General features: G+C 41.2%; 1 protein-coding gene across 2 annotated transcripts; it reads left to right on the top strand.

The window, feature by feature from the left end:
* Positions 1-13,414: 13,414 nt before the first annotated feature.
* On the top strand, positions 13,415-16,896 carry YAE1 (YAE1 maturation factor of ABCE1). Of its 2 annotated transcripts, none has more exons than XM_057431428.1 (4): positions 13,415-13,498; positions 13,963-14,270; positions 15,829-15,950; positions 16,302-16,896. In XM_057431428.1, the coding sequence occupies exons 2-4, from the start codon at positions 14,154-14,156 to the stop codon at positions 16,729-16,731; spliced, it is 669 nt and encodes a 222-aa protein (XP_057287411.1). In that variant the 5' UTR covers positions 13,415-13,498; positions 13,963-14,153; the 3' UTR covers positions 16,732-16,896. The 2 variants fall into 2 exon arrangements, with proteins under 2 accessions (XP_057287411.1, XP_057287412.1); XM_057431429.1 differs by having other exon boundaries at positions 13,425-13,492.
* The last annotated feature ends 1,243 nt before the right edge of the window (positions 16,897-18,139 follow it).

The raw sequence follows: 18,139 nt of genomic DNA, 5'->3' as shown, positions 1-18,139 counted from the left end.
AGATGTGTAAATATCAGTACATAAGAAACGTACATTTGTGTGAAGTGAGTCATATTTTGTCCTTCTCATTCATGCACAAGATTGTATAATTATCTGGAAATACATGAGTAAATTAATACATGGATCCAACGTCAAGGTCTAGGGCTCTCAGTATATATTTGATGGGCCTTTCTTATTCAGAATTACCAAAGCTTGGTTTCATGCTGCAGTAATTAGAAATCCTTAAATTAGATCTTTCTGTGAATGAATGTCTACAGCAACAAGCATGGAAATCTTGTACTGAGTTAATTAGTAAACCAGAAGAGGGGCTCATGGCTCTATCCAAGGATTCTGTTTTTACCACCTTGGGTCCTACATCATAGGTCAGGTATTTTTCAAATGACATCAAAGAGGTTTTTACCCTTTCTCCTCTCCTTTGAGGAGAAAAGAAGGCTCAAGACAGAAAGCTACTAAACCTAATTAATCACATGGCTAAATCTTCTTTAAATGATAATCCTTCCTGTGCTGCGCATTTATATGAGAGCCTTAAACTGACATTCCCAAAACTGTTCCAAAGCGTTCACTCTTCTACATGTTTTACAAATGTTCAGGGCTCCAACCCTCTGTCCTTCATGAACTAGAATTCCCACTGAAACTTCCACTGGAGGAAATTACGCTCTTTCTACAAATTGTAGTAGCTGAGCACTGGCCAAGCAGAATAACTATCGTACTCTGTTTACAAAGTTGTTTGCATAGCAATGGTAGGTTAAATACCATCTATGTAAGCAGCCTATTAACATGTTATCAGATCCTACTATATCTTACTGTTAATGTGAAACTGGCCTAGTTTAACCGCATGTGATTTTGATATTTACCTTGGGTGTCATGTTAGGAGTTCATTGTTAGCTTCCACTGCAGCTGGAGAGAACATGACATCTTGGATAGACCAACGTTCTACTGGCAGTGCTTGCACACTGCATTGATCATACAGTGTGACAAGTTTTTTACTTTAGGTGCTCAGGAAAAGGCTTGAAGATAGTTTAGGTAAATGTAAGCTTTGGTATCCTTGACTACTTAGTAAGAAACAGAGCATGAGAATTGGTATTTGACATTACTAGATTCCTTAGCTGTTTCCCTAATATTCACTGGAGCTTCATCCTGCACTCCCCTACTCTGCTCCCCCAAAGGGTGGAGGAACATGCTGCTCTTTTAATCTCTTCAGTCACTTGTCTGAGTTTTATCTGAGTTAGATATTAAGAAGAAGCAAGAGGGAGAAGGAGCACGGATGAAGAGTGGGATCAAGACAGGGAAGTTCAGATTTGGAGGCCCTGGGATACTACTTTAGGGAAAAATAATTTTTAGGCGATAAACCTGAGAAACTTCACCTTTGGAGACAGAGAATGCGCAATGAAATCTTTTATATCATATGCTTATCTATGCACTAGAGTTGTTTCCCCACTTCCAAAGCTTCAATAAATTACTACATACTTTCCAAAAGCCTTGTTTTTCAGCAAGTTATTTCATGTAAACAGGCTAATATTTATCCATTTCATCCATATGCTGACTATGACACCTACAGACCAGAGAACTGTGCAAAAGCATGAAGATTTTTTTTTTCAGGGAGATAAAAAAAATGCCTTGCCCACTCCATCGCAGGAAAAGGTACATATGAAAAGATCAACGTGAATTAACATCAACCACTATCTGCTTTTCAGCTCTTAATAATGTACAGTATAGACATATCACAGTCTTAACCAGTCATCAGAGCTGCTGACCATACTTCAGATACACGGACACTTGTGCTCTTTTTGTTGTGCTTGGCAAAATATCTGGTGTCTATTTCAGGGATTTCAAATCTCCCAGCCTTTGCTTGCTTTGTCCTTCCTTCTTCCTTTGGTAGAACAGTTTCTGATTCTCCTTCGGTACCTGCTTCCCAATAGGAAGAACATATCCTGGGTGAGAAAATAGGAAGTTTATTTTAACCTACTCTGTGAAAAAAATGGAGACTCCAGCCACAGCTCTGTTTATTTAAGTGAAACACTTCTAACCATGACCACTAGTATTTGCCATTACCAAATAACTTAAGGACACAGACTTAGAGGTTATTGAGTATCTTTCACTATCAACTCTATTTACCATCTCTTCTGGTCATTCTGGATCCAGTTTTCCAGAAAACAGTTTTCCTCTCACAGTCCATACTAAGCAATTGGTACCACCGCCTCCTCTGCGCTACTGTTTAACAAAGAGGTGTGATGTAACTATCTTGTTTGCATTGTCTCTTTTTTGAGACAATAGTCTATGGTCCCAAACTCTATTTTACCTTTCCGTCTGCATCATGTCTCAAGACCTACCCATTTACAGTTGAAGGACAATAATTCAGTTAGCTTCACAACAGAAACAGTTCAAAAACCATGTAGATGATGCCCTCAGTGACATGGGCTAGTGGTGGACTTGGCAGTGCTGGGGAATGGTTGGACTTTGTGATCTTAAAGGTATCTTCCAACCTGGTTGAATCTATGACTTCTGGAGTTTGTATTTTTGCCTCCTGGGTTTATCTATGACTATTTGGTTTTATTCTCACTATGTATTTATGGAGCTGTACAGATTATATTTTCATTTGACTTTGCATGAAGAGCATATCTCATTATTAGCTGAATTTTGCAAGATTAACAAACCAGTTTCTGTGTCTTTACATGGAATGATTATCAGGATATCTTATAGCAAAATGTGTTTTTGCAGGAAATTTGTCAAAAGCTTTTCTGGTACCTACTGTGGGAAAAATCTTCCTTGAGGATCTATGACCTAACTCCTGTTCATAAAGCTTCAGCCATTATAGACTGAAAAGACTATTCCGTTATCTGAAACGAGAAAAGATTTCTCACGGGTTCCAAAATCTTTCTTTGCTTTTCCTATTCCAGGAAGGGGCTGCAGCCAGGTAAGATCAATGTTGCCCAAACAAACAATACTAGAGATAGCAGTGTCTGTCCCTGGAAAGCAGGGGCTAAGATTTGTTTCTTATACAAGAAGTCAACTTGTAACAGTGATCTCTGCAACACTCAGCAGTGAGGGCTGAACCTTGGCCCTTGGCCCTGTGCCTCTAACATGAACCAGTCTAAGATTCTAAGGAGGAAAGGCTGAAAGGGTTGGGCAGATATTGCTTGTTATGTGACTCCTGTATTACACTTATAAACAGTGTTAGGGGCTCTGGGACTTCTCTGGTGTACATGTCTTGGGCAATGAGATTTTAATGGCTTGTTTAGAAGAAGTTTTGCTACTAAAACAGTTTTCTTGGAAGCTGACCTACTTTAGCTTTTTCCCGAGCATTAAATCCCCAAACTCAAGTCTAGGAACATACCAAAGCAGGCATTTTTGTTGCAGATCTTATCCCAATAACCAAAATCCGAGATCTTTTCCCTTAAACTATTATTTATGATCATAATCTTCTTTCTTTATCTTAGCAATCACTTCTGTGATATTTAATATCTCTCAATTTCTACTTTTACTTACAGAGCATCTTCATCATGCAGACACTCAAATCCAAGATTAAAAATCCTAACAAATTCTATGACAAACAAAGACCATCTGGTAGGCATAAACATAAATGAGATGCAAACCAAAAATCTCAGTAAACACTGAATCACCATCAATCTAGTATGTGTTCAAAGTCCCAAAACAACAGAATTATTTTATAGTGAGTAATGTCTTGCCAGTGGGGTACTATGCACAGTGTGATTAATTGTCACAGTCTAATGAGTTCCCCCCACCAAAAAAAAAGCCAGTCCAAATTTATTTTGCAGTATCAGTCTTAAATTTCATTCATTCATTTACTCTGAAATGTATTCTTTTATTATTTTTATCTATGGCACTGTACTGGGGAATGTGTTTCATATGCATACACAATTTCTCATTATTCTAGCTTTAGACTCTGAAAAGTTCCTTGCCTTCTCTTACAGAGGGGAAGAATGTCCACAGCAGGAAGACACTGACATACTTGCGGCCAGGCCACTACTTCTGACCCAGCAAAGAAAGAATAACATATCAATTACCCACAAAGATTTGACAGAAGGTTCTTTCTGTTGCAGACACGGAAGGGAAGCGTGTGCCCTGCACTTGGCTGGGGCACATGGTTCAAATCCTGCCTCCTCAGTCAGGGAATTGTGGAATCAATGTCAACAAGCCAACAGTTCACTCAAGGCCCATGCCTGGCTATCATACCCTGCTGCCCAAAACCAGGGCAGCATGACTTGGGCTTCTTGCAAGTCTCCTAACAGGTAGCTGAAGAAAAGACATAATATCCTGTTACATCCTATGAACTCTCAGGAGGAAGATTTAGAAGCCAGCACCTAATCTGCCAAAGCGGAGGTTTAGTCTCACTTCAGGGAATCTATCTTTTTTCCATTCCTGATACTCATCTCATAATGATTTATCCACTATCCTTCCATTTTCTCTTAATGCTAATGACTGCATAGAAAAATTACAAAATGAAGAGTTTAAACTTTGCAAGTATACACAGAACCAACACTGGAATCAATACAAGTTCAAGCATTTCAAATTACAGATAATTTTTAATTATTTATTGATATTTAATGAATGATACTCACTGTTACTTTATTCAGCAGCAGAGAGCTCTTTCGAATGGCTTTAGTTTCTGTAGATATTTTTATGCTGTAGCTCTATTTTTCTTTTATTTTTATTTTTTTTTAACAGACTAAATACTTTGCAAATGTTCACTGACTGGAGCAGAAACAAAACATCTACCATCTAGCGCACTTTTCTCATTGGTTTTAGTTACTGTGTTGAAGAACCTCTGCTATGAAGACAGGCTGAGAGAGCTAGGCTTGTTCAGCCTGGAGAAGAGAAGGCTCCAGGGTGACCTTAGAGCAGCTCCCAGTGGCTAAAGGAGCAAATAAGAAACTGGAGAGGGTTTTTTTACAAGGGCCTGTAGGGACAGGACAAAGGGGAATGGCTTCAAACTGACAGACAGGAGACTGAGATTAGATATTAAGCAGAAGTTCTTCCTGTGAGGGTGCTGAGGCACTGACACAGAGTGCCCAGAGAAGCTGCCTCATCCCTGGCAACGTTTAAGGCCAGGTTGGATGGGTTTGGAGCAACCTGCTCGAGTGGAAGGTGTCCCTTTCACACTGCATGCTACTCATACACATGCTCCCCAGTCTCTGATTAGAGATGGTTAAGTCATTCTTAAAAATGATGCATTACAGGAATTCTCATCCTTTAGCATTAAAATTAATTATTCATGTTCTTTACAAAATGAGCAGTTTTACTGCTGCTGATTAAACAATATGCCTAAAATACCTTGTTTGCAATACTTTTTGCCCATCAATCATTTAATAAATTATTCAGAAATATTTGTATTACACTGTCTCTGGCACTGGTTATTTGGAGTCAGGGAGAAAGATAAATATCCTCTTAACATATTCTCCCTTAACAGAGACTTGGATGGGAAGATGGGGGAGGTGGTGGGGGCTGTTTGCTGTGGGTGTTGTGGAAAAGACCTAAAAGTTTAAAAAGAAATAATTTCATAAAAGAAAAATACTAATATTAGATGCTTAAGATTCTCACTAGAGTGGGACTTCTTTCTTTCCCCTTCCTTTCAGAGAGGGAATGTGCTGCAGCTCAGTAATGAATTTACTGTACACTGAATACAGACTGAATCTCCAGGAGAGGGAGACAATGAATAGGCCAGTAGGAAGGATTGAAGGCTGTTGTCAATTAAAGAGAAACCATGAAATAAATGAGGGGTTTCAGTGGTTGTTCTTCACAGCCACTCCAGTTTGGTATGCAAGGGAATGCTTCCAGTTTATTGCAATAGTAAATTTCAGAGCACAGAGAAAGAGAGAATATTGGCATTTCAATCAGGGCAGCTTCACACACAAGTGCGCAGCCCACTCAACTCTGTGTTGAAAGCTTTATGAAAGAAAGCCTGTAGGATATCCAAGAGATTACTTACAAGATTCTAAGGGATGGATTTTTTACGAAATCCTTATAACACAGCCTGGTGCCCTTGTTGAAGTGAATTTGAAATATGCCCCTGAGCTCCTCCAAGTCTGCAGACAATGCTCACAGGTAGCAGGGTATACACGCATACCTACATTTATTACAACAAACAGATAGATGCTTGTTTCAAATACAAAGATAAGGTGTCAATCTTTGAGATTTTAAAAAAATCAATGGTGTTTGTAGGGGCTACTATTAATTTTCATTACCCCATCAATCATTCAGGAAACAAGGTTTGTCTGTGTTGGTTTAGCTTCTGAAAAGAGAAAACAGCCATTGCACAGGAATATGAGGGCAGGAGCAACAGACAGAACAAGGGTTTACATCTTCAAATAATCACAGGCTACACCGTCTCAGGCCTTAATATAGTCTGAAAATTTTCTTGAGAAGCTAATATTGCATGAGGATAAAATGTAGCCTTCAGCACGTTAGTAGAACAACTATACACTAGAGAAAAAAGGACCACATGTGCTAAGATGATTCTCAGAGGACCTGCAGATTTTCCTTGGCCAAATAATTAGATCACAGTCTCTTTAATAAACTGGAAATTCCTTTGCCAAGTCTTGTATAAAGGGTGATCCTCAACAGAATATGATAGTTCACAAAAAGAAAAAAAATTAGTTACATTATTCAGGAAAAGACTCTAAAATGTCCATTTTTTATAGAGTTCTGGGAACAGAACTGAACAGAACAGGCTATACCATGTTTATAATAACAGCAATAGACCTTGATACTAATATTCCACACAGGTGAAACTCTGAAACCTTGTAATGTGATCAATTTGCAATTGCTACCTGATTAAAATGACAAAACAGTTCCCATCCTGAGATGTATTTTTCACCCCAGTTGAACTATCCAAACAAAGCTATTGCAGTGAGATAGGTTTCTTGGGGAAATCTGGATGGGAGTTACAAAGAGAAACTACTGCGTTTAGGTAGAAATAAAATGATGTAGCCCATTTCTATCGAGAGCTTTTTGCAGTCTCTGTGCACAAATTGCCTCAAATCAGCTTCCCTTACACTTCCTCTCCTGTAACTGACACATTGCCATGGATTTGGAGTCACAGCCTTCAGGTGGTGCTGAATGAATTCTGATTAATTCTGATTTTGCTATGTAATTGCTGCATGACTTGTAAAATCGTTTAGTCACAATTAGCTGACACACTGACTCAATGGCAAAACACAATATATCGTTTTGCTGCAGGTGTGGCCTCATTTATTTGACAAACAGGATAGCTTGTAGTTTGGGTTTTTCTTCCCTAGCTCTCTGAAGAACTTTGAAGCTCCTTATTGCTATTTAAAATATGAGCCAAGCCTGCCTGACGAATCCCACTGAGCCATTCATTGCAGCTTTTGGATGAGCAAAGAAAGGCAGCTTCAGACTTTGAAGGTCTCATATGGCTCCTCAGGGCCTGAGCCTGCAATATGATCACTGCTGTTTCAGTTTTCTTAAAGAGTTAGCAAGTTTGCTGCTGCCAAGAATTCGATGGGAAAGCTCACCTTCAGTGTGATCCTGCATGTGAGAACTGCGTCACCCTCTGAGCAAACCCACAGAAACCAGTAAGTACTTGAATAGCAATGTGCTTCTCATCGGAAGCCAGGGTGACAGGTACTGACCCCAGTAATTCAATGAAAACAAAATAAGGTACCGAATGTTACTTGCTTAGGTGGTGGTTTATTGTCGGATGAGGTGAACTGAGAAAAATACAATGGACAAGTATAGGCAGGTAACTACACGTAAATGTACATAGTTAAATCCTGTGAAATAATATGGAGTAACTATGAATAACAATGCTCAGTCTTTTCCAGACTAGTGAGTAATATTTAGGATAGGCCACATGCACCAGTTCATCTTGTTTAAATGTCAGTTCCCTGTTCTGTTGAGCTGCGTGGCACCAGCTATTGATGACAGTACCTTCCACTGATGCTAATTGTGCAAGATGAGCACATCTGTACTTGCAACTCTGAGAAAGTAGCTCAGGAAAGTGGTAAGATCAAGTTCAAGGCAAGGCAGGAGAATCAATTCATGAGCAGTTAGCTACATGCCATCACCTCCAGGTGGCTGAGCGTAACTCTGAGCTAGAGCCATAAGCAAAGCGGTACATGTTCTTTCAGCACTGGTTAAGAGGAAAGGACCAAGAATGGGAGACAGGAGGTAGGAGAAGAGAAAGTAACTGCCCAACTGCACTGCCAGGGGCGGCGCAGTAAGGTCTACCACCCCACCTGCCTGTAGCAGCAGTCATAAGGGAAATATGGGGAAAAGAGGCAGAAAACAATGTGCTGTTCCCAGCAATATGCTGTCCCGGGCATTTGCTTTGTCTCACCTCACAGGACCCTCCTTGGAGAGCTCCAGGAGTAGCTCCTGGGTGACAAGGGCTCTGCAGGAGGCTGTAGCTTACTGTGGGAGGGAGCCAGCCCCAGTGTACAGCTGGGTCCCAAGAGGCCCAGTGGTGCCAGCTCGCTTTCCTCCACAGCTGAGGATGTGAACTGCCCAGCAGTGTCTGTGCTAGCACAGCCAAACAACCAATTATACGCTGCAGATATGGCATACATGCTGTACTCGAATTGTTCACAATCCACATGCAATTCAAAAGCCACCATTTAACCACCCTTGTCATAACCTCAACCTTTCAGAAACTGTGCATTGTCACTGAAACAATTGTTTTCTTACGGTTTCAGGTGCCAAAGGAATCAGTGCACTCCACAAGTTCTATGCCTCCCAGCAGTTCTATTGACTTCAGACAATTGGATCAGCACTGTACAGCTGCTATTCCTGCAGTTTTTCATCATTTGTCCAAGTTTATATAAGGGATAAAACAGAGGGCAATTCGTCTCTTAGCCAAAGGAAAAGAGCTGGCATTTCTCTCTCAGAGCATGAGTTTGATAAAAAGTCTGTGGGATCTGAATAGAGATGCAATTCACTGGGTAAATTCCTAACTTTGCAGAATACAGTATTTTCCTTGGACCAGTTACATTTACAGTAATCATTTTGATACGATCAATTATTATTTAAATAAAATGGAAGCTCTACATCAAAAAACATAACCAATAAGGTAGAAAAACCTTCCTGAAGGGTATCTGAGTCAGAGAGCTACAAGGTCCTGATTTATTGATACGAAACCAGTCAGACTCATCACTGATATCACAATTCCAAAAGACACATGATTCAGCTACAGAACTAAAATGTAGAATTTCTTACATTTTCTTGTCCTTACTGACATAACCTTTTCCTGTGGAATTTCACCCTGTAAAAAGCTGTCAATAGACTGAAGACAATTAGGAATATTCCTTCCTTGCTTCTCTGTTGTATGTTCTAAAATGGATGCTGCTAACATTAATCTTGATCTGAAATGTGTATATAGCTCATTCTGATCTCAGTCATAGCACCTTCTTTGCAATGTTAGAGTAGTTACTGAAGTTCCAGTATGAAAATATGAACATCTGGGGACAACAAATTTCACTCGTTTGAGGAGCAAGCCAAGGAGAATGTCAGATAAAGGGGAACTGCTTTGGTGTTGATAAACTATATCCATTGCTCTGTTTAGTATGTAACAGTTAGGAGAACAGTTTTCAGACTGCAAATCTGGCTTCCCTGGTAATGAATAAAACAAGCCTGGGGAAAGCAGGGAAGGCAAAAAGTATCCCTTCAGTTAACCACTTACACATATAATTGAGTACAAGCCAAACTGCTGGCAGTCCATGGGATAGTCAGGAAAGGTTTCTTTTTTGGCTAGGATTTGCATTGGTAATGATTCTGCAAGTAGGAAAACTGCCCTGTTGTGACATTTAACTACCAAAGGTCTGTGTTTTGGTAATATGGTGGAAGGAAGAGGCAGAAAACTATCTTCCCCCTTGAAAACGTTCGTGTGAGAAGCAATGGCAAAAAGGTTATTAATATTTCTGTGGCGCTTTGAAGTGAATGTTAAGACATTTACCCTGGATATAATCATAAATTTCAAGCACTTTCCCATATTATAGTATTTTCTTCTGACATTAAATGAGACATGTCGACCCAAAGTGTTCTGTAATATTATATTATTGAAGAGAAGTGATTACACAAACACAGGCAAGTGATTCCTATGTATTACTTACCTTCATCACAAGAGGGTGATAGGGATTTACTAGTAAATTGCCTTAATATTCTGAATGAGAGATGTTATTGGAAAACACAGAAATGTACATTTATTACCATGCTCTGGTAATAATCATTGATCTTAGAGGTGGTTTTTAACCCTCTTGTTTAATTTAGTGTTAGTATAGTCTCCTGTGCTGTGAGCTGCAATATTTAAAACCTCATTAAGCCTATGACCTTGCAGTTAACCTGTTAACTCACTGCTTCCTTCTCTGTGGTAGCTCTGGAAGCAAAGGATTTAAGCAGTGGAGGTCACCGTATTATTATTGCAACCATCAGCCAGCAGTACACAACCCCACCACCCGTTACATAAAGGAAAAATACAGAGTGCCAAGATGAGGACAGAGATACAGGCTGCACATGAGTATGTCTGTCTTGTTGCTGTTGTAGGCAGTTCTCCCAATACCTGTTACCACTGTATTCAAGGGAAACAGACTAGAATCAGCCAGGCAGTATCTGGAAAAGACTACAGCCCTCACCATAGGTAGAATATGTATTTTGTGAGGGACTGATGGTCTAAGGCTCTTCAGAAACTTTGTACAATGTTTGCTGACAATGCATATACCATCTTTATTAAATATTGATGGTTTTCATTCTCCTCACATCCCAATAGCTTACTCTTTCCCATTATGTTTTAGTCTTGTTTACCGCAGAGAACAAGTAAACAGTGATTTAAGTGTTCTTGAAATTCATCCAAATGCCATTTAAGTGATGTTATTTCTTAAAACGATTGCATTACTCCCTAAATTAGAGTCAATGAAACATGCTTCTGGAGGTCCATGACAATAGGCATTGTATAATTGGAGAATAATTTACGGTGTAAATACTCCTCTGCCCTGAGCTCTTCTCAAGCCTTAACTCAACTCTGCTAGAGACAAGATAGTACACAGCAGTAGAGATGAGAATGTGATCATCCTGGCCCATGGAGTAGCTCATACACAGCACAAGTCCTGGCTATGGTAATCAACCACCCTTCAAAAAAGCTTTAAACCTTGAGGTGTCTTTGTACATTAGGACAAAATCCATTGGCTGCTCATGTCAGTCTGGGTTTGAGGCACCGATGACTGAAAGACAAGAGTGTGTAATGATCTGAATGGACCATTATTATACACAGTAATAAAGGTGTAAAGGAGCAGCCCATGCCACTGTGTTCATGTATCTTGCTTTTGGCAATCACTCATGGCTGATTGCTTAATGGCAAGCCTTGCTATTAAGATGAAGCTGACAGTAATCCTTTGTAATGATGTCCCCCAACTCCTTAGTAATCTTAAACTCTGCATGACTCTGTATGGGGCCCTTTGGAAGCTCTCCCTAGTACTCCAAGTGTGCAGGGAGTACAAGCTGAGCCAAGCATGTTCATGGATAAGAGGCAGCTTTGGTATTACACATCCTATAAGCCTAAAATTAGATAGTTTTTAATCTTAGATATGGCGGTGACAAACTTTGCAATTGGTCACAAATCATCTACTTTGCTTTTCACATTTTCAGATTTCTTTATTCTGCAAAAATGTGGGAACTGCTTTGTAGCCTGTGAAATGTTGTTGTGTTTTGATTCTTAGGCATGTGTAATTACAAAGTGTCACACTGCTTTATTTGGAACACACTTAGGTGTGGAAAACCTCCACACCCTGTGGCACCGCACCTCACCCTCAAGCCCTGCCAGTGGTCCTGTCAAGGCCACCAGCATACAATCAACTTGTCTTCAAGTTGCAACTGCTCTTCATAACCCAACAATGCTGCTCTGTGTAGACAATATGATTCACAAAATTACCCACACACAACTGCTAAGAGAAAGGGGTAGGAATATGAGCATTCTTCATTGTTTCTCATGGTTGTAAGGACTTATGTTAAATAAACATATGTGTGGAACAATCAACTGTGGTAAATATAAGACATTTAAACCGAGATGCTGTGAACTTGGGAAACTCACAGGGGCCCTGAGCCATGACCTCTGTATCTTTTCCAGAAGAGCAAGAGGCTGAGGGGACAGAGTGCAGAATGATACTCAAAGGGTTAATCCAGGTTTAGCAGTGCCATTACTACCTGTCATGAGGGGTCATGAGTTGCTGTTGCTAGGTGGTTTTTCTGTGATTCTGCATTTGTGCATGTGGGCTGTATTCAGCATTGTTACCTGAATGCCAGAGCTAGCTAAACAAGCCTCTACCAGACAGGAGGTGGAAGTGATTGATAGCCCTAGGCTTGGAAATCAGCAGTCATGTACATACACAGTAACAGCTGAGGAACAGATATGCACAGTTCTGGCCATCCTGGGCACCAGTTTCATTTCACCCCAGGCACACCAGTTTTCTAGACAGATTTGGGTTACTTGGCTGCTCACACCTCAGCATGTAACCAGCAGAAAGCATTCGAGAAGGGCCATGAGCAGAAGGACAGGTTTTCTTTGCAAAACTAAAGGGACGAGGCAAGTGAAAGTCCTGTGGCTGTGTTCACTGCTCAGTACCTTCAGTGTGAGGACAGGCTTTGCCATCCCCAACTTCAGTGTCCCTAGCCCTACTATGCTGCGTGGTAAACAGCTCATCAGCCTCTGCAGATGAGGGACACACAGAAGCACTCAGTACATGGGGGCATTTACTCTAGCAGGAGTTGGCCGTTTGGAGAAACATAAAACTTGAAATTCAAGGTTGGTGTATAGTATGTTTATGAAGATTAACTAACTTCAAACTTACGCTCATAAGCCAACTGCAGTATGCACCGAGAAAAAACGTTATTCTGTTGTATGTCAAAAAGGTATTAATGTTTTCTCTAACAGAAGCAAACACTGTAACACGTTACTCCTCCTGGCACCCTTCATACTGGAAAGGATTTATTACCGTAATGCCTCAATCTTGTAGAGGATAGTTTAAGGACACACCTGAGGACCCCGAGGACTCAGAAGCCAAGAAGGCAGACTTTTGTTTTTACATTCCACAATTTACGACTGAAGAAACGATTACACCTCCCTGCCTCGAGGCTGGCCTGAAGGTGCCCCGGAGGGCCAGGGCCACCCACACGACCCTCAGCCCGGGCAGCCGGAAGAGGCGTTCACAGTAATGGCTCCTTCCGGCACCGACTCCCGGCCTCCTCAGCGGACAGCACATCTCGACGACCCAGCCACCGCGTCCCGCCTTCTTCACGAGGATGCGAGGCCGCGCCCTTACTCAATATGGCCGCCAGCCTCCGGTGTCTTGGATGGGCTTTGAAGCCATAGCACTGCCGGGTAAGATGGCGGCCATTTACCTGAGGACCTTGCCCTCGGTCAACATGGCTGCCGCTCAGCTATTGCTTCTGACGTCAGTGAAGCCAGTTTGCCATCAGTCAAGATGGCGGCCCCCAGCCAGTGGCGGAGCTCCGTGCCGCGGCGGCTGTGGTGAGGGTACGGGGCGTGGGGCTGTGCTGGCGGCGGGGCCCGAGCTAGCAGCCGGGAGAAACGAGGCGAGGGGAGGGGGAAAGAAGGCTCCCGCAGCGCAGCCGCTTGTGTGGAGCTGAGCGCCGGCCGTGAAATGGACTGGCGGGGCCTGGCGGGGGCCGCGGTGGTGTCCTGTGGACTCGGCCATGGTTTGTCAGGGAGCGGGGCCGGTTGGGGTGCGCCTCTTGGGCCGCGGGGAAGGGGCCTGCAGGCTGCGAGAATCCAGCCGGTGGTGTCCCGGGGGAAGCGGCGTGGCCGGGCACGGTACGGCTCTGCTGGCCCCGGGATCCCTGAGAGCCATTGGTGCCGCTGCAAGGAAAGGCGCTTGTTTTTTATTGCCGTAGTAAGGGCAGAAACTGCTGCCTTGAGCTGTCCCTGTAAGCCTCAAAAGTTGCTTTGTGAGTGATGATCTGCCTGGCTTGTCTCAACAGATGCACCCCGATGGTGAACAGCGTCGAGTTTCCATGTGGAAACCAATGTGCAGGTTGAACCACCAGCTCCCTTCGTGACCTCTTCAGAACTCGCATTTTGTGCCTGTATTCTACTCGGACACTTAGCCAGGGGGACTTTTGAGAGTATTTTCTTAACCACATAAACAGAGGTCATAGCCATCACTGCTGTTATGGCCTGGGTACAAGCTGCAGTCAGCCAATCCAGTGAGGATATATTTGATGAAGATGCAGATGAGATGTGTCTACTACAGAAAGAATGGAATAGCACCATGAAAAAAAGATTGAAGGTAATATTACAGCAGTGGTTTAAGAGTCTCTTTAACCATTTCAGCTATTTCGATACATACCTCGGTATACATGTGGCTTATTTAAAGAGGGTGTTGTGGTTTAAACTAAGAGTGGCTGCTTAAAAAGTTATTGTGGCTTAGTTTCTTCTGAATGCCAGGAAAATGTAGCAGGGATTTACAGGAACACTATCCTAGTAGTCATCCAAGCAAAGTACTGTTTTACTAAAAGACATCAGCTCCCTCTGTACAGTCATGTGCATTTGTAAAAGACAGTGCTCAATTCTGATGTGAGCTGTATGCTTCATACTTGTAGGTATGCCACTGTATTGCAGTATACCACTAGTAAATGTAGGGCAACACAGCTAAACAGTGCTAATAGAGAAGTCGGAGATGTTTGGGCTTTTAAGTAGAGTTCTTAATCAGTCAGATGTAAGATTTGTGACTCCACGTGAAACCACAATTGGATGTTGTGGTCTGGGTAGTTCTTTGGCTTATTTACTCTCCTAGTGAAAAGAGTATTTTATGAAAGCTTTTTTCCACAGGCTTTGCCTCCCTGGTATTCTACAGGGAGCAAAACAAGTACATAAACCCGGGTTACTTCAACAGATACATTACCATTCAACATGGGACCAGTAGGGCTTGTCTGCTCAAGGGTGAACAGCATTTGGCTGAAGAACATGAATGGAAGCTCTTGTGTAGGCTGTTGATGAGGAAGGGTATTACAACAGAGCTGTTGTATTCTCCAAGGAAAAGTCTCCTGCATGTGAGTCCCTTGAAAAGCCTGGTTCTTTTAAGGGGCGGTTCAGTGTTCTTATACAAAACCCTCTGATATTTTATAAGTAGATACTGCAAAATCACAGAATGTTATTGATGTTAGAGCTGTATGTTGTGCAAAATAAACATTCTTGTTCCTGGCTATTTCTTCACTCATGAGTGATGCTTTCACTCTTACAACTTGGAATTTTGGTGTGAAAGAAGTTAAGAATTACTCTATGTTACATGGTAATATGATCAGAATATGAAGAAATTAATTTGCATTACAGTCATTAATGGTTTCTCACAGAAAACCATCACATTGTTTTGTATATTTACATGTGATTTTCTCCATCACCATATTTTTTCTGGTATAACTCTTGAATTAAATGAGATCCAGCAGAGAAGCAAGGCTCAGTAATTGTTTTTGTGGAAACAGGTAGATGGATTACAGACTGAAGAGTACCTCTGCTAAAGGGAGGTTTTGCAGTTTGTGTAGTTTTAGATGGCTAGAAATCTGTCTGTGGTATTCCTTAATGAATTTTTTATAAAGGAGGTGGTTATCGTAAAAGCAAGCACTTTCTTCCAGATTTCTCTTATTTTCTGATGTTTCTAAAAATACTCTCCTTATTTTCAGACCTTCTGGGTCTTTTGGAAGTGGGGGTTTAGCTGGGACAGATGTTAAAATCTAGAAGCTGTAATTTAAGAGGCTGAACACTCGTTTAAGCTTTTTTTATTGTTACAGAATTGTCACAGGTCTAGTTTTTCATCTTGTGAACAACCTGTTTCACTGCTCTTATTACAGGAAGGCTATAGGGATGGAATTGAGGCTGGGAAAGAACTTGCACTCCAGGAAGGCTTTAATCAAGGTTACAGACACGGTGCTGAGCTGATGGTTACATGTGGCCAGTTCAGAGGAACCCTGAAGTAAGTTACGAACTTCTTAAGGTCATATGCGTGTGGAGGGTGTGTGTGAAGGGAGCATGCATTGTAAATCTGTCCAGAGTGAGCAGCCTGAGAATCATCTAGGTCTTGAATACAGGTTGTAGAGTTCTCATTGTTAAAATTCCTCTCTCAGTTGCTCTGCCAAAATTATCTAAATCTACATCTTTAAGCTTAATACTCGGTTCTACTGCTTGAATTTCCCAGAAAATGTGAATGAAATATATGCATTTATATAGTATAAGTATCTTGTCACATTGGTATCAACTTTCAACAACTGGAGGTCTGTGTGAGTACATGTAATCACTTTTTTGTTGTTTTTTTTTAACTTTTCAGTGCTCTCTTATCCTGGTGTCATTTTAATGGACATGATTCTGCTTTAAGTGAGATAAATAATCTTCTTGATGCAGTTGGAAAGCACGAAGAAGATGTGCTGAAGTACCTGAGCTCTACTGAACAACAGCCACATCTTGGACACATTTTAGATTCTGTTCAGGACATGGACCTTAATCACACAGCTCCAGGTGGGACAGAATACAATGAAGTTCAAGCTGGAAAACATGCAGACGGTGGCAGCTCTGGTGAAAACACTTGCAGAAGTAATGGTGACGTTGGTTACTTGCAGTCTGAATGCAGCAAGGCAAAACTCTGCACAGATCCTGAAAAGTCAACCCTTGCTTGGGTTAAAAAGCAGACTATTTGGCTAATAGAGCAACTGGGCTTATCACTGGATATACTCCATCATGTCCAGCATCTGGAACATTAGGTTTTCTGTTTCATGGTATTTAAAATTATCTCAGCTGTATTTGATTCTCAGTTTGTGGACCATGGCTGATGCATCACTTCATTTTAGGGAAGTCTGATTTTGGTACTTTCCATTAGAGATAATTCTGCAAAACTTCACATTTTGGCTTCTGGCAAAAAAAGAAAAAAAACACCTTGCTTTTAACCTTAAATTTTTACAGAAAGGGGAAAGGACTTGTAGAGCTTTACAGAGATTTGGTAAACACGTTTCTGTTCTGTGTCAGAAGCTATCATCTCACCCCTACTTTCTCATTTGGAAATGGAGCAAATCCCTTAAATAGCCCCTCTAAATCAGTCCTCTCTAATATCTAAAAAATAAATGCCCTGTGCTATGGACAGCTGTTCTTGCAGAATAAGCTGCTGTTGATGATGTGCTAACTCTGTAAAACAGAGGAAGATTTGCTGCTGATGTGAGTGTTGTGACTCTCTCTAGTCACTGTATAAAATATAGGAATTTTTTGACCATCATATTCTTCCTCTTGTAACCACTGTGCAATGCACTTTCACATTTAAGAACTATTTTTTCCTCCTCATACAGTTCTAGTTATTTCACTTGTGCTGAAAATACACCATTCTCTTTGAATGCAGAATTACTGTTGTTTTGCTGTTAGACCATCTCCTCTCACCCTCTTAGACCACACTGAACATGTTTCCAGTCTAGTGAACTCCTTGTGTTTTTTTTGCCAGTCCCTCTAGCCTGAACTCTCTTTCCCTCATTCCCAGAGTATTTTTCTCAAGCTCTTCAAGGAAGCCAGCCATATTCACCTTCCTTTTTGAACCACGTTGTCAGCCACACACATATAGTTCTGATAGTGCTGTGTTTCTGTGCCAGCATTCTATATTTGACACCTTTTCCTGTTGCTTCCCTTAACTGTAGTTGCAAATAGCTCTGGTCTGGAAGTCTCTTCTTGATGAATTCCTGTCTCTGTTTTACACTAGTTAAAATGATTTACAGTAAGGAGCTTACTTGTTTTAAGTTGCTTGACTTTCCTTCATGTCTGAGACAAAGCAAGTCTAGACAGAGACAAACTGAAATTTTGAACAGCCAACTGAAATATGCTTTAAGAAATAAATTCACAAAAACAGTTTTATACTTTGAGACCAGAAAAAAGCTAAGGTAAAAATTACTTGACTTTCAGAGACTGAGTTTACAACTTCCCTACTAAAGATTCTATTATCCTGCCATGGAGTTGGTGGACTGTAAATTTGGCTGTCATTCAGTACCACTTCTGCATTAGGGGAAAACAACTGCAATTAGGAGTCTCTATCTGCATAGATTACATACATGCAAAACTGTTCATTCATTTTCTCCATTTATTTAGCATAATGCTGACATGGATAAAGTTGCTTTCCCAGAGGTGCATGTGTCA

Source organism: Pezoporus wallicus, unplaced genomic scaffold (genome assembly GCF_028554395.1).
Source record: "Pezoporus wallicus isolate ANWC-B61680 ecotype Strahan unplaced genomic scaffold, APGP_CSIRO_Pwel_v1 scaffold_11491, whole genome shotgun sequence".
Lineage (NCBI taxonomy): Eukaryota > Metazoa > Chordata > Aves > Psittaciformes > Psittacidae > Pezoporus > Pezoporus wallicus.
This window is presented reverse-complemented; position numbering and strand designations above follow the sequence as displayed.